The following is a 17,557-nucleotide window of genomic DNA, read 5'->3' as shown; positions in this document are numbered from 1 at the left end:
GCTAGGAATGTCCACTTTTCGATATTGATAATAATCAATATCGTATCCGTCTAAATAGGTTTCCAGTCATTTTAATTATAATAATGAATTGTTATTATTATTAACGGTTAATTTCTTGCGCTGCTTCGGCAATGCAAGAAATTAACCTGGCATTTGGCAATGATAGTGTTAATGAACCCACTGTCCGACGTTATTTTGGGAAATTTCGTTCCGGAGACTAACCTCGAAGATGAGCCCCGAAGTGATCAACCTACAGTAATCCACGACGATGATTTGAGTACCCTGGTGGAGACTGACCAAACAAGCACAAACAGTGCTTGGGATGGCGAAGAACTGGGAGTCGGCTATCATGCCATATTGGAAATGTCAAAATGCACGAAAAATGGGTGCTTCATGATTTGAACGATCGACAAAAATTGTCACGTTTCGAGGTCCGTTCTTCTTCGCTTTTGCGCAATCAAAACGATTCTTCTTCAGATCGTATCATCACCTGTGATCTGTGATGAAAAGTGCATCCTCTACGACAACAGGAGACGTTCAGGACAGTACTAAAAACTTTCCAGATCGACGGATTGAAAGAAGAGGTTCTATAGAATGACCACCTCGATCCCCCCATTTGACTCCAGTGGATTTTTTGTGGGTATGATTGAAGTCAGTCCACGATACGCACTTAATTTACGAAAAGAAATAAACAGGTGTTGCAAGCTACTAATACCTGATATTCTTCATAATGTAATGGAGAAATTAGAAGCTGTTCATTTAATTTATATTTTATTACATGAGGGTTATTGTGGAGAAGGTTCGCTGACAAGGGGTTGATTTTTTGATTACTAGGATTTTCCGAAAACAAGTACTCTTCCCAAGTTGGCATCTTCAGAAAACGGTATTTCATTTCTGGTGATTGGGAAAAGTACTTGTTTTTAGATTTGTTCTACGCAAGATGTTCCTTTCTTTATTTTTATTTATTCAATTGTTCTATTTTTACTTGTATTTTATTTCACTATTATTTCATTTCAGGTTTATTTGGGTTAACATAATTATTATTTTCAGCTATCTCATTTTCAATTCTTCTTTTTTAGTTATTTCAGGGATTTAAAATCATTTTATATAGTAGACAATGGAAGTCCGGACTAGTGAAATTCAAGATGTTCCTGTTTTACTCTTTCACTACTTGAGTTGTGTTCCATGATTGTTTTAGTCTCGTTTCAAATAGAATAGAAGATCAATCACACGTTAAAAAGTAAGACCTTGTTAGTCCTTAGCTCGCACAAGTTTCAACTTTGGGATTAGTTGTTCGTCAGGGGCGACAGCTAGTTATCGGAAAAACACATTTTTTTTTTAATATCGTATCCTTTCAAATGTCTTTCCAATTATCCCATTATATGCGATACATACGCTATAACTTTTTTTAGACCTGTTGAAGAAGAACAATAAACTAGTGGATTAGTTTGTTATATCTCAAAGGGATCAAGGATCATTTTCTAATAAAGCTCTCCGGCTCCGATAGAGTAGCACCACCGCCCCCACATCGTACGAATGAAATCGTCATGTCTCAATCTATAAATCAAGCATCGGCCAATTCCATCAAGCATCGGCCAATTCCATCTCATAATTTGAACAAAAACATCAATTGATTATACTTATAAACCTTGCTTTTCAGTCACTTCGTTCATTGGTGAAAACCGGATAAAGATCCTTTCAGTAGTCTTTGAATTTTAGTCAGACAGGTATTGTATTTAGTCAGACAGGTGAGCAAAAGCAGTAGAAGACTGTTTTTGTTTTCAAATTTCAAATTTAGATATGCAAATAGTTACGAATGGGTGAATTTCATTGGTTCGGACTTCCATTGTCTAATATGATATAAAATGATTTGAAAAATCTGAAAGAACCAATACAATCAAAAACTAAAATGAATAGCTGAAAATAAAAATTATTTTAAGCAAAAAACCTGAAATTAAATTTCAAGCCAAGTTACTCCACGACGTTTCGATTGTTAGTATCCACAAACGTCTTCGAGTAGTGACTGTGGTTACAATCGAAATGTCGTGAAGTAACTTGGCTTGAACCCGTGGGTTGGGCTACCTAGGTGGCGGATAGGGGAACGGCCAGGGGACTGGAGGCCTTGCTGGGGAGGCCAATGTGGCCTTACGGACGGGGTCGCCGGACTCCTGGTCAGTGGCAGAAATAAGTAGGGTGAGGGGAACTAAAACCCCCAAAAACCTTTGCGAAACATGCCACCGTGGACCAGCCTACCCAAGCTGAGGTGTAAGGAATCGTGCCGACAGCTGAATGGCCGCAGGGTGATATGCGGTTACGAACGATCCCCTTAGGGAACTGGGCGAAACCTCATCAGCCTACCTTTGGTAATGCGGGGCTCTTCCAGAGGTGACCAACTCTTCCCTTGCTACTCGTGGGAACACACATGAATGGAACAACACAAAAACAGAAACAACAAAAACAAAAACCAATCCCGAGGCAGGAGAGAAGTACTCACCTCAATCTAAGGCGGCGGCTGGGGATGAACAGAAATGTCCGTCCAAATCTACCGCTTGGAATGAGTCTGGACATAGCAGATCCCCTCCAACAGCAAGGGCACTTCCTGAAGCGGGCGCCAAGAGCTCCGCCTTGAATAAAGGCAAGGAACCGGCTACCCCTGCAAGAAAGCTCCGTCACTTGTGCACCTCCACGGAGGGAACCCCAATATTCGCGGAGGCCTCCGTGAGACACCTCAAGGTTGCCAAAGAGAGTGTGTGTTCGGCGAGTCTTGGTCTACACCTGGCAATATGAAGAAGATGTCTCCTAGTGACCTGTTCACCTTCCTGGAAAGGACGATGACCTAAGAGGACAACTCCTCGGGAGGATCTACAATGGTTCACATGTGGAATAAGTGCTGTGAGTCTACACTCACCCTCCTCACTCTACAGATATAAAACCTGGCTTGAAATCTTTCATTTAAAAAAATTTTTTTTGTTTATTTGTACAATTTTTTGCTCGTATTTTATTCCGTTTTGATTTCATTTCAAGGTTTTTTCGTTCAATATAATTGTTATTTTTAGCTATTAATTTTAATTTCCAATTGTATTGGTCCTTTCGGGAATTCCAAATCATTTTATATTTTATTACATAACGGAAGTCCGAACTGAAAAAATTCACCATGAAACATTGTCAACCACCTTCAATCAAGTATGAGTAGGATATCGATTTTCTTGTCCTCAACAACAGAGTGATAGGTAGCATAACCAAAGTTCTCAATTTCATCAGTGATAATTTCAATCGACCAGGAAAGTCAATTATTCAAGATTTCTTTTTTATGATTTTCAAATTCATTTTACAGAAATCAGTTCAATTTTTGAAATACATAAAACATAATCATTGGGTGTCAAATGGGTTATCTATTGGAAATTTAATCATCTATGATTATTTTCCATGCTTGGAAAAATATTGATGAGTACTGAATGCTATTCAGAATGAAGCAAAATTCTGGAAATATAATTTCCGAAATGATTCTTTAATTTTTTTTCTCAATATAAAAAAGATGGTTTCTAACACTTCATTCAGTCTCTAGGATAGTTATTTCAATGAAATGAATTTTCTCAAAAATATGCCACCCTATTCTGAATCATATAATGGGAAATGTTCCTTCTGACGAAAATCAAGTAGTTTACATAAAAGAGTTCTAAAACAACGCATTTTAAACTTATCATTTCAACTTTTTTCTTTAAAAATTATTTAAATACCTACTTAAAAAAGACGAATGAAATAATGAATTCAATATTTAAAGGGATTCGTTTCTATTTCAACAGTTGGCAACATCTGTTATAGCTAATAAAGGACAATGAATCTGTTACCTGCATGAGACAAACAAAGATGACATATTTCAGAGGCGTGATGTTCTGTTTACTTCTGTTCCGAGTTCCGAAACGTTCTGTGACATATGACATTTTGTGCACCTAACCTATCTTCCTCTATATAAATAAATAACAAAGCAACTGTTGTTCATGTGGCTTGTGGAGGTGGTATTGAACTATAATTTATATTTTGCCTTAATTGTTGATTTATAAAAATAATTTTTCTTTTTAAAGTAGAAACTTGATAAAGTCAACTTGATATAGACGCTGTTGCCAATGTGTTAATTAGAACCAGATCCCTTTGAAAATTAAAACCCAACATTGGAAACATGAATTTGAATACTTTTCGAAGTGAATTTGAAAAACTCATGAAATAAACTCAACTTTATTTTGTTCAAACTTGCATTTGCTGTAATAACACAAATTGAGGAACATTTCCCTTTATAAACAATTCCATATCAATATTTTTCTGATATTGACCCCAAATACTAGCATTTCATAGATCATGATTCAAAAAAGGAATTTCAATTTTCAACTGTTCTATGAGATCATTGATATGTAGTGAAAAGTTTATACAAATACATACCCGTACTTTTTCACTCTTTCTATAAAACCGCGATGTTAATGAATCGAGTGAATAGTCGAAAAACGTATTATTGCATGAGAGCGATACGAATGAAGTCCACGGAAGATATCAGGTTTAAACGCGCTATGTCAATGATCGGATCAATTAAAACAAGTAAATAAGTTTTCCAATAGGAGTAGGCATTTCAAGAACTCATTAACTATCGGAAGGGATGACTAACACTACGTTTATTTTAACTCGATATTGGAAATTTAAATTAGTCTGAACCAGCACAACTTGAGTATAAATAACATTATTTACTGGAAATATATTTTCAACAAGAAATTGAAAATTACTGTTTGAAAACTGTTTTTCCGTTAACCAGCTTTCGCACCCCTACGAACGACAACTCTCAAGAGTCGAAACTTGTGCGAGCTAAGGTCTTACGAGGTCTTACCTTTCAACGTGTGATTCCCAAAGGTTTATTGTGAGATTTCACACGTCCATCTTAATGAGTTTGTTTTAAAATTTATAATTAGCTCCTACCAAAACCTGAATGAAATTATTGGTCACCAAGTAAGTAGTAAGTCATACTATTCAAATTGGTTATTTATATAAAGCAGTGGTTAGGTAGAAGTTAGTCAGTATGAACACGTCTGAAGAAACTATTGTATAATGAAACACGTGTTGTGATCTTCTGAACTGTGAAGATCTCACAAAGAAATGTTGCTTGAATATAGTTGAATGAATTAGGTGACATAGTACGAAGCCGGGATGGTATTGCTATCCATGCAAAGCCCTTTGAGGTTAATAAAACAATTCACCACATATTATTCTTATTTTATAGTCGATGGCATATGACTTACTTTTAGGGATCTATACCCATTTTGAAATTTAAAAAACGGGTCACATATGATATGGTGATTGGAAAGCTGCATCAGCTCCGTTACGCTGGAACCCGCTTTGGAAAAACTTAAATTTTTTTTAGCCTACTTTATCTACAAACGATGCTAATGAATGTAGTAATGTTAATTTCTTTTTGTAGTCTTATCGGTTATTGAGAAAGCATTATTGATATTATTCTAACTACGAAGGACGAGTAATAATGTGCTAAAAATTCCTGAAATAGGTTCTAAATGGATTGTAGTTTATTGTAGTAACAACAAAATATTACTATATTTTATATTCTTGTGACGTGTAGCAGAAAAGCTACTAAAACAAGACTACAACTCATAAAATAACTATTGTTCTCAAACTACAAATGATGGATTAATTGTAGCTGAAATTAGATGTTTGTAGTTACCAATAAACATATCGAAAATGAATGAAATGAAATCCAGTATTTTTCAAGTGCATTTGTAGTGAATCAAGAACAAAAAATTACAGTCATCGTTCAAAAACTAATAATTGTATAAAATGTTGAACTCTTCAACGACTACAAATTGCTTTATCAAATGTCCTACTGTAATTTTGTGGTGATTCAAAAGAAAATATTTTTTGTTTATTTTTCGTGAATGAATTTTTAGTATGATACAATTTTTTTTTACTACTTGACTCAATTATACTGTGTCACTATTCAAATTGTCGGTTAAATTTGGCTATCACAAAAATTCAAACCTATTTGGTAATTTTGAATAACCTATTTATAATAAAAAGTGTAATTAATAATAAATATGTGCTTTCTCAGTAACTGATACGACTATCAAAAAATGAACTCTACTATATTCATCAGTATCGTTTGTAGTTAAAACTGAATAAAAAAGAACATTTTTTTGTTCTTGATTCACAACAAATGCACTTGAAAAATATTCGATTTTATTTCATTCATTTTTGATGTGTTTAATGGTAACTACAAACATCTAATTTCAGCTACAATCAACTCCATCGTTTGTATTTTTTTGTTACTACAATAAACTACAAACCATTTAGAACCTATTTCAGAACTTTTTGACACATTATTACTTGTCCTTTGTAGTTAGAATAATATCAATAGTGCTTTCTCAGTAATCGATAAGACTACAAAAAAATGAACTCTACTACATTCATCAGCATCGTTTGTAGTTAAAACTGAATAAAAAAGAACATTTTTTTTGTTCTTGATTCACAACAAATGCACTTGAAAAATAATCGATTTTATTTCATTCATTTTTGATGTGTTTAATGGTAACTACAAACATCTAATTTCAGCTACAGTCAACTCCATCGTTTGTATTTTGTTGTTACTACAATAAACTACAAACCATTTAGAACCTATTTCAGAACTTTTTGACACATTATTACTCGTCCTTCGTTTGTAGATGAAGTAGGCTAAAAAAGGTAGATTTTTTTCAAAGCGGGTTCCAGCGGACAGAGCTGTCATATGATCATAAATAAAATCTGCAATTTTCAACGAGGAGGAATAGTTTGACGCGATGAGTTACGTAAAAAAATCATGAAATTCAAGTGTTCAACTGACTCTAAGTATGACTCGGTATAGTTTCATTAATCTCTTCACAATTAGTTTCTCTGTATAAATTTTTTAGGAATGAAATAATTTCGACTAGAGAATTTACTAGTTGATGAAACTGCATAAAAACTACAAAGCCAATAACACATGGTGAGTTACTGAAAATTTGAAACAATTATACTTGAAAATTTTGAAGGTTCTGATTTTTTCATTACAAAAACCTGAACAAAATGTTTTAAAATGCTATACACACCATCTATTGGTTCAATGCAAAAATGTTTTACTGCAGATAATAATTTATAGGGATGAATTCGTTAAAGAAAATAATATGAATACGAAAAACAACTTATGATGCACTGTTTGGAACCTTTTTGTGTAGTAATGAATATTACAGGAGTTTTTTCCCAACACAAAATCGTTATTTTTAACACCTCGACACGTGTTTCCATCACCAAGTTATCATCTTCAAAGAAGAAGATAAAAACTTAATCTTCCTCTTTGAAGATGATCACTTGGTGATGGAAACACGTGTCGAGGTGTTAAAAATAACGATTTAGTGTTGGCAAAAAACTCCAGTAATATTCACGAAAAACAACAAGAAAATTATTATTGATAATATATGTAATTTCAAATTGAAATGATGTGTGAAACTGTGAATCTGATACGGAGAAAACTTTGAAGGTAAATGTTTTTTCGAATAACTACGTATCTAAATTTTATAAGGACTATGTTATTCGTTCAAATAAACAGATGAATACTGTCAAATAATTTCAATTAATAATTTCAATTAATTTATCAAGTTTCAAGGACTTGTAGCTACAGCCTCATGATGTTAATAACAACTCTTGGGGGTACCAGAATTGATTTTCTCTCTTATTCAATCTTTGCAAACCATCATTTCTAGAAAATAATGACCCATAGTTCTCAAACTTATAGTTCAATTTCTGGTTGATGAATGAATGGCAGTCAATATATGTGATACATTGACATTATAGAGATAATTAATAATAATAGTAATGTGTTGCAATATCACACTCCTCATGCGATAATGGAAATGAATAATTATCGAAATGAAAGAGGAATGAGCTGATTCAAACTTCCAGTGATCAACATCTTTTTGTTCCACTATGAATTTTCAAAGTAATGAATGTAATTTTTATTGTTGAGTTTTTTTGTTACCCAATTCTAGGATGAAACTGGTGAGGAGTGGGTCAGTGATCTGTTGAAATAGTTTTGATTCAACCTGAAGTTTCAATTTATCGTTAAACATAAGTGCTGAAATAGTTATTTATTATACAAGGGAAAAAATATTAGATTTCAGCTCGAGATTGTGTGTTCTTATCGTTAATTGTAAAAACATGTCCGACTTCTTGTTATAAATGAGCCCAGAAAATTATTTAATGAAAGAGACCCTTAAATTAAAATTCATTCATAAGAAATGCTTCATGTCAACATCAACACTAACTTGATTTTCGGAATACCAGTATTTTTGACAAATATTCAAATCTGAGGAAAATACTCTTACTTGAAATGATTGAGATGAGAGGAGTAACTTCAGTGTAAATATAGGACATAATCTGGTCCTATATTCACATTCTGAACGTATGTTATTGGAGTTTAATATTAAGCATGTCCTTTGATAAATTTCAATTTAGGTGTATCCATCCTTCAACATAAAAAAGTTCCGAGTTTATAATAAGAATATCGAATTCAACAGTCTATAGCTAGCAAGACAATTGGTGTATGTAACGATGAAAACCACAAATGTCAAATTCAACAGTATATAGCCAGCAAGAAACTTTATTCATGTAATAAAGACGGAAAATATCCAATATACATAACATATAATTTTTGAAAATAGTTAAGATGAATTTCACACAGAATTATAAATATTAGGCTTTCAAGATACTTCAATTCATTGTAAAATTTTCATATCTATACTCTGATGATTAACATACTAAGCACTAATGACTAAACCTTTCTCCACCAGTTTCATCTTTGATTTTCATAGTCGTTTGTAAAAACTCTGAATTTTGTTAAATCAAACACTAGTCAAAGGAATATACAAAAACATATTCATAACGTAAATTCTTAGAGTACTTACTTCTTGTGGTGCACCATGTACTAAAACAAAAACGGCAAAAACCGCAAGAAGCACTGTTGCTGACCACATCATATCAGAACAGTTGAAGATGGCTAGTGGAATGCACCAGATCCGGGAATGTCCTTTTATATCCTGATTCTTATCCTGAATTTCGGGGTAGGGACACTAACATAGCGACATACTCCGTAGGTAACACAGATGCCTACGCAGGTGCACTTATCGTTTTCAAAAGCTTTTTGATAAGGTTTTATTTCAATATTGGCAGTCGTTGGATTTTATTGTTATTATCTGATTGGGTTTTATTTTCTCTCCTATTGGTTACATATCATTGTTTTTGTGAATTCTAGAGAATAACATTATATAAAACTCTCAAAAGATGCTTCCAATCAATTATTGTAAAATTAGCACAGATTTCAGATAAAAGATTTTGAAAATTTGTGTTTATTTATTTATTTATTCAAAATTTGGGATACAAACAGGTAAATTCCGATGGAAGCATCCACTGATAGTAGTGGTTATAGAGATATACGGTGTCAACAGATACAAGAAAAAATAAAATTTAATGAATTAATAAATTTCGTACATACTAACCTATTTTTTTGCTATATGTTGAATATTCTTTTTATCTTTATTTTAAAGGAATTCAACGTGATAGAGAAAACATTTACATTACTACAATACATCACTCATTCTAGTAATTGGGGAGTTTTAGCTAAAATTTGTGTTGAAATTCGGACTGGCAAGTAATTTTCTGTTTCTATTATTCCTATGAGGAACGTGATAAAAAATCATTGATACTAGATTGGGTGAGTCAAAACAGTTTGTTATAATTTTATAGATAAAACTAAGTTGGTTATTATTCTTCGTTGTTCTAGAAGCTGTGTATTTTGTAGTGATACGAATTTCGCTAATGCCAAGTGTTACATAAGTCTTCGTTATTTTGAAATGCAAGAACCTTGCAAATTTGTTCTGGAGTCTTCCTAATCGTAATTTATGTGTATTTTAATCTGGACTCCATATGACACTTCCGAAATTAAGTTTACTATAAACAAATGCATAGTAAATAGATTTGATTGCTGCCTCGTTGTTGAAGTCTTTGCATATTCTGCAGAAAAATCCCAAGGTTTTGCTGCAGAAATTTATTACATGATCCAAATGGGGATTGAAAGTCATTTTTGTATCAAAATAGATTCCAAGATCTTTAATTTGGTCTACTCTGTCAATAATATTATTGCCCAGGGAGTATTGAAAATATATTGGTATGTTATTTCTGCAAAAAGATATACATATACATTTATCAATATTAAGTTTTAATTTATTGAGGCAACAGAAAAAAGCATTGAGGTCTTCCGAATCTTTGAGCAATCTCTAATCGTCGTTACTTTTCTGAACATGTTCAAGTCATCAGCATATAGTAGTACTTTAGAATGCTTGAAGAAATCTTTCAAATCATTTAAGAATTCTAGAAACATTAATGGACCCAGATGTTAACCTTGAGGGACTCCCGAGGTTACCACAAATGGAGCAGATCTGTATCCATTTTCGTTCACCAGCTGACGGCGATTGTGAAAGCAGGATGAAAGCCATCCAAGGAGATCTCCCTGCATACCGATTCCAGCAAGTTTTGAAATGAGAAGGTTATGGTCGACTTTTTCAAAGGCCTTACTGAAGTCAGTATACAGTGAGTCTACCTGTGCTCGATTGTCTAATGCAGTTGAAATGTAGTCGGCATATATTACTAAATTCATTTCTATTATCTTCCTGTGGAAAAAACCATGCTGGCATTCTATGATTGATGACTTGATATAGTAAAACATAAAGTCATAAACGGTGATTTCGAACAATTTGCTGAAAATAGACAGTTTACTGATACCTCGATAATTTATTACTGAGTTTCTATTACCAGAGTTTTTAAGGATCGGAACTAGGAGAGCAGATTTTCAAACCTCTGGAAAAGCACCAGACTGCATGGATTTATTTAATAAGATACTCAAGGCATAGCATAGACCAGAGGCACAGTTTTTAACGAAGTATGTAGGGTAACCATCGATCCCAGCACCCTTATTCACATCGAGTGACTTCATTTTCTCTAATATGATTTCTGAAGTAAACTAACTCTATTGATTTAAACAGATTATTATTCTTCAACTGAAGAGGAACATGATATGTTTGCTGATAGGGCTCGTAAACGCTGCGAAAATATGTAGCATATAGGTCGCATATACTTTCAACATTTTCAGCAAACGTATTGTTGTAGCTGATTTTGTTAGGAATACCTACATCATTTTTACATGAAGTTACTTATTTCGAGAACTTTTTGGGACACGTTTTGATCTAGTTTTTGATATTATTTGTATATAAGTTTCATAATCATTAAACATAAGATTTTTACTTTTTCGTCTCAGAATTCTGAATTCCTCATAGTAATATCGATTTTTGGTGTATATTCGTGGCAAATGAATGTCATTGTATCGGTTCGTACTTATACAGGGTGTCCCTGGACCATACGAAACGACCCTGGAATTCTATTTCAAGTACAGAGAGGGTGTCTTCGCAGACTAAGAAAATGTATAGAGAGAGAAGGTGATCATATCGAGCAGTTTCTGTAGCGGATTTTTCATTTCTGTTTGCTCTTGAGGCTCTTGAGTTTCGTTAGTTAAACGTGTTTGCATTATAAAAATTCGTTATGAACATTTTACCTATCATTTCCATTTTCCTTAAAAACTAATATTTTCGAATAATGGTAGACATCTCAGGATAAATGTTGTTGAATTAACGTTATCATTATTATTTCTGCTTTGATAATTATTCATTTCAAATAATGGTGGACGAGCGGGTTTGATGTCGTCGAGTAGAACTACATTTTTATCAAGACTCGTTGCTCCGATCGACTTTCCACACGAGTACTTTTATTCATAAAATTGTCCAAGTAACCTTATTTTGTTGAAAAATATTGAAAAATATCTGTCATTTCAAAGTTTTGGGGTGTGGACCATCGGGGGTAGTCCGTTCCTGACTTTGTAGCAAAACAACTGACTCCTGCATGAAAGCTCATCGACGGAATTCATTTGTTTAGTCAATTACCAAAATTTGGATGATTTTGAATATTCACTTGAAAAGTTATCAAAGAAAAACATTTTTCATTTTGTAACTTCGAGGGCCCGTAACTTGGTTACGAAGACTTTTAGGAAAAAAAGTTATATGAAGTACTGGTGATATTTTGACCCCATCTATACATTCCCGAGAGGAAAAGAGGAAGTCCAGGGACACCCTGTATATTCCAATTATATGTTTCTCAACAGTTGAAACCAATATTTTATCAAATGCAATCCATTTCAACTTAATTTTGAATTTGGTATCTTCTTGAAGATAAATAATTTATTGGAATTATTCTCAGCGAAGTGTTTCTTTTGGCAATATCGAAAACATTGAGTTTTTCATATTATTTATTCAGTTTGAGTGTTACACATATAATGGTAATATGCCACAGATATGTGAATCTCCAATCGTTTTTACCGAAATCGAAAAGGACCTCCACAAAAAACTTCTGAAAGTCTTTAAGATACATATTCAACACTATTGTCTACGTTCAATGAATGAAAACAATAGTCAACTAATGGTTCAATACGTTTTTGTAGTTATTCTTTGAAAAACATTTTTTTTGTGGAAAACTCAATGCTTCTTACGGGTTTTTTGCGTATATAACCTTCCTCAATCTGAAAAAAGAGAAAGCTAAATCAATGAGAAATCTGCTGAAGTGTAATGAAAAGTAAACTGAAGAGTTCACCCTAAAAAGTTACTGGGTAATATACAGTGCTTTTCAGATAAAAGTATCCACCTTTAATAACTTTTGTAATACTGGTATTTTTGTTGGAAGGGGCAAGCATTATGGCTTATTTAAACTTACTGGAAAAGCCACCCCCTCACCCCTAGCATCATCCCCTTTTTTTTTAAATACTTCTCATATTTTTAATGTGAAATTTGGATACTCCTCTTTGAGCTGATTTCAAAAATGTATAATACTTGTAGGTTAAAGTGGTTAGTTTATGAGATAAACAATTTTTCTTTTAATAGCAAAAATTTTATTTATTTTTTACTTTCACCTTATTTGCCTGTAATAAAATGGGTTGTACAACAGTGCTATTTATTATGAAGTTACAATAAGTGTTCAAAATGCGTGCCATTCACTTCCATACAATGATATAATCTATTTTGAAATGCCTCTCTGACATTGCTTAATACGGCTGGATTTAATTGTCGACATTCATTTTCTATCCCTCGTAAATCATCCAGAGATTCTGGTTGGGTAGCATAAACTTTTCTTTTTAAATGCCCCCAGAAAAAGAAGTCTAGGGGTGTTAAATCCGGTGACCTAGGTGGCCACTCCATCATCTGCCCTCTTCTATCTATCCAACGAGCGGGGAATGTTTCGTTTGAAAATTGTCGGACATGCATAGCATAGTGTGGGGGAACTCCGTCTTGTTGAAATACCAGTAAATCTTCGGAAAGGTTATCATCATTTTCTATTATTGTTGTAATACGTAGGTCAACCCCTTCTCTGAGTAACTCAAGATATGATTCACCATTTAAATTTCCGTTGATGAAGAAAGGTCCGACAATGTGGTCACCTAGGATACCACACCAGACGTTTAACTTTTGTGTATGGAATTCACGCATAATATGTGGATCACTTTCAGCCCAATATCAACAATTATGCCTATTTACTAAGCCATTTAATGAAAATGAGCATTCATCAGAAAAGCAAATATTGTTTAACAACTGTGAATTGTTATTGATAAATTGCGTCATTGATTCGCAAAACTCTAGACGACGATCAAAATCATCTTCATTCAACTCGTGCACCAACTTAACTTTGTATGGGTGGTACTTGAATTTATGTAGAACTCGGAAAACTGTAGAAGATGAAACACCGATCGCTCTACTTATTGTTGACAAAAATTGGGGTTGTTGAGCATCTAAGCTGACTTGTCCTAAAATTGCCACTTGAATTGCTTCGTTATTTACGAGTCCCTCTCGCTTATGCACTTTATTGCAAACATACCCTGTTGTGGTAAATTTCTCCATCAGTTGAATTACATACTTATGAGTTGCATGTCTTCCGTCATGTAATTCGTTAAATATTCTAGCAGCAGCTCTTGCACAATTATTATTTTGGTAGTATAAACCTACAATTTCAATTCTTTCTTGCAAAGAGTAAACCATTTCAGCGAAACAAAATAAATAATGTATCAAAGTACACTATCAATAGTGACTACAAATTCTAGTTGACAATGTCAAACTTTAATAAAAAGTAAAGTTTTTTGTTGTTTGGATTTTTGAAGTAGAATAAATAGCACAGTTAAACAAATTAAAGAGTTTGAACTGTTGTACAACCCATTTTAGTACAGGCAAATAAGGTGAAAGTAAAAAATAAGTAAAATTTGTGCTATTAAAAGAAAAATTGTTTATCTCATAAACTAACCACTTTAACCTACAAGTATTATACATTTTTGCAATCAGCTCAAAGAGGAGTATCCAAATTTTACATAAAAAATATGAGAAGTAATTTATAAAAAAAGGGATGATGCTAGGGGTGAGGGGGTGGCTTTTCCAGTAAGTTTAAATAAGCCATAATGCTTGCCCCTTCCAACATAAATTGACGTGTTTTTGGATTTTTCCTAAATACCAGTATTACAAAAGTTATTAAAGGTGGATACTTTTATCTGAAAAGCACTGTATATTCGCAAAACACTGAAAAATTAGTCAAGTAAATACATATACCTCACAACTAAAACCATACTTATGTTCCTGGTTTGTCTGAGAAATTGAAAAAACGAAACGAAAGATTGTATTCACAATATACCTTGTTCCTGCGGAAAAATTTATATACGTGAAACCTCAAGACGTATGTATGAGAAAAAAATAAATATCTTGAATATACAGGGTGGGCCATCAAAAACTTGACATGGAGGTTTTGGGTACTAATCTTGCAAATCCCCAAAAAACGCTCAGACAGGTCGATTTTTATTGGGAGTGGGACAGTTTTTCTCTCCATTTACATCGTCGTCACGTCAACCCCGGAGCAGAGGGGTGAACAACCCTTGGAATTTTAATAAGGAATAGGGGACGAGTCGCATATTGTTTGAAATATCTTGTAATTCTCTAAACAATGGTGTACAATTTTTAAAATTTGGACGTATTTAAAAGAGTTATTTCCGATAATTAAATTTTTCAATATTGTTAATAGCAACAAATTGTTGTACACCACCGCTCAGTTGAAATGTATTTGGAACTCTTTCATTTAACGTATTCCAAAAACACTTTATTGTGAGATTTTCACTAAATTGTTTTACAAAAACGCAACACGTGTTTCGCCATACAATGGCTTCATCTGGCGTGTCTTTCAACTAATTCTACTAATTCTACTAATTCAACTAATTCTACGGGTAGAATTAGTTGAAAGACACGCCAGATGAAGCCATTGTATGGCGAAACACGTGTTGCGTTTTTGTAAAACAATTTAGTGAAAATCTCACAATAAAGTGTTTTTGGAATACGTTAGTTATGGATTTTCATCAAGTATCGGCCGATTCCATCATATAACTCTTTCATTTGTTTCTTACGCTACTTTTTTGTTAATTGTTTAGTTATTCTCTGATAAGAGGACTATTACAATTGAGAAATGGTTAAAAATTCTGTTTCTATTTCTCATTTTCATGTTAAAAGTGCAGAGAGGGTTGAGTTGATTGAACTGTAGTATGGAAATAGACGTTGTGCTGCGAGAGCCGCTGAACTGTTCAATCAACAACATGGGAAGAATGTGTCGCGACAGCATGTTATCGATTTGATTGCAAAATTTCGCGCACCTGGATCTGTAGCAAATGAAAAACGGCAAATCGAACCACGTGTTCGACGAAGCTCCTGTCAACCTTGATAGAAGTAGCTTGGCTAAATGCGCCCGAGTGGGTAGCAACGACCATCCAAAATATATAATATATGGAGAGAGAGAACTACAAATCACCAGTCATCGGTGAATCATCAAGATGAATAAACTTCTGAAGAAGCCAGCTACTCGTGCTGGCAATGCGTTAGGATGCAGTTCCAAACAACCACGGCCTTCAAACCCGAATGAAGATAGTAACACTCATTCAAGATGGATTCTAACAAATATAATAAACATTATTGATGTATGCACGTGTAAATAAATTTAGTTTACCCCAAACAGAAACGTATTCACTTCTTACTGAATATCCCTGTCAGACAAGCCAGGCAACTGCAACAGAGCATCTATGAGAGCTACCTTCTTCTTATAACTATTTTCATTGCTGTCAATCCCCTGTACTTTCCCATGTTTTTCGTAATATTCCCGTTTGTTGTCAATCACCCGATAGGACAACCCAATTATAATATCTAAATCTTTCTTGAAAGCAGCGTATTTACTGGAGAACAATTTGAATAGAGTGTAGGACCTTTGCCAGACTGAAAAATTTCGAATCCAAAGAGTTTTCGTGAAATTTTCAACTGCTTTGAGAAAATCCTGACTTCCAAAGTCATACCCAAAAGATGTCGCTAAAAAAAAAAAACAAAAAACAAGAGAAGGAATTTGAAACATGTTTGTATTTGCTAAGGGATTCATCTTCCATAGTAGGAAACGAAAGTACAAACCTCCAGCAATGTCCAATGTGAATGTAGGAACGAAAGGATGTATATCGATGACTGATTCTGTCTCTAAATGTTTATAAATTCTTTGAACTAGAATTTCAGCAGATCTCTTAAAAATTGGAAGATAACTGGATACTACTGAAAAGTGCACTGAAGGAGTCAACATCTTCCTTCTTTGCTTCCATTTCATACCTGAAATAAAACTGAGTCATAATTCTTTCTTTTATTTATTTAATTATCGAAATTACTAGTACATTTGATATCGAGCAAAATATGCATAAACAATGAATACTAAAATAGTAACAAATGAGGCGACACAAGTGGCAATTCTGGACCATGTTGAGCTTGACAATACTTTGAGCACAAGAAAGTTAGCATTTTTTTCGAGGTGTCACGAACTATCATTCGGCGTACTTTAAAAGCCCACAAAATGCATCCTTACAAGATTAAATCAACGCAAGAACTGATTGAAGGTGATTTCGATAGACGCTTGCAATTTTGCGAGTTGATTAGTGAACGCGCAGTGAAAATCCATATTTAGTTTTTAACATTTGCTTCAGTGATGAATGTTTTTTTTTTCTGAATGGCACAGTTAATCGCCATGATTGTCGCTATTGGGCCGATTCAAATCCTCACATCTTCCATGAAGTGCATACTCAACGTCCATAAAAATTAAATGTATGGGCTGGATATTTTGGTGACCGTATTGTTGGCCCATTGTTTTTAGAAGGCAATTTAACCGGATAAATGCATCTGGAGCTTCTGGAAGGTACTATTTATTCCCTTCTCACCGATATTATCGAAAATGATCACAAATATCTGGAAAATGTGTTATTATTTCAACAAGATGGGACTCCTCCACACCATAATCTGCCTGTTCGGCAGTATTCAGATGAGACTTTTCCGGATCACTGGATTGGGAGGCGGGCCAC

At 33.8% G+C, this 17,557-nt stretch overlaps 2 protein-coding genes across 2 annotated transcripts in view; both read right to left on the bottom strand.

The window, feature by feature from the left end:
• LOC111513678 (uncharacterized) overlaps positions 1-9,115 on the bottom strand; it is a 31,459-nt gene extending 22,344 nt beyond the window's left edge. The window contains exon 1 of the mRNA XM_023169903.2: positions 8,964-9,115. Within this exon, the coding sequence (XP_023025671.2) occupies positions 8,964-9,035 (72 nt within the window). The 5' untranslated portion in view covers positions 9,036-9,115. The remainder of the gene's footprint in view (positions 1-8,963) is intronic.
• A 7,064-nt stretch (positions 9,116-16,179) lies between these two features.
• On the bottom strand, positions 16,180-16,904 carry LOC141486531 (cytochrome P450 4d2-like). Its single transcript, XM_074184658.1, has 3 exons — positions 16,874-16,904; positions 16,629-16,817; positions 16,180-16,532 (listed from the first exon to the last, which is right to left on the bottom strand). The coding sequence occupies exons 1-3, from the start codon at positions 16,902-16,904 to the stop codon at positions 16,204-16,206; spliced, it is 549 nt and encodes a 182-aa protein (XP_074040759.1). The 3' UTR covers positions 16,180-16,203.
• Between the last annotated feature and the right edge of the window lie 653 nt (positions 16,905-17,557).

Source organism: Leptinotarsa decemlineata, unplaced genomic scaffold, assembly GCF_025532065.1.
Source record: "Leptinotarsa decemlineata unplaced genomic scaffold, Ldec_3_MD MMD2_tig00026358_RagTag_RagTag, whole genome shotgun sequence".
Classification (NCBI taxonomy): Eukaryota; Metazoa; Arthropoda; class Insecta; order Coleoptera; family Chrysomelidae; genus Leptinotarsa; species Leptinotarsa decemlineata.
The sequence above is the reverse complement of the archived record's forward strand: the minus strand, read 5'-3'. Positions and strand labels throughout refer to the sequence as shown.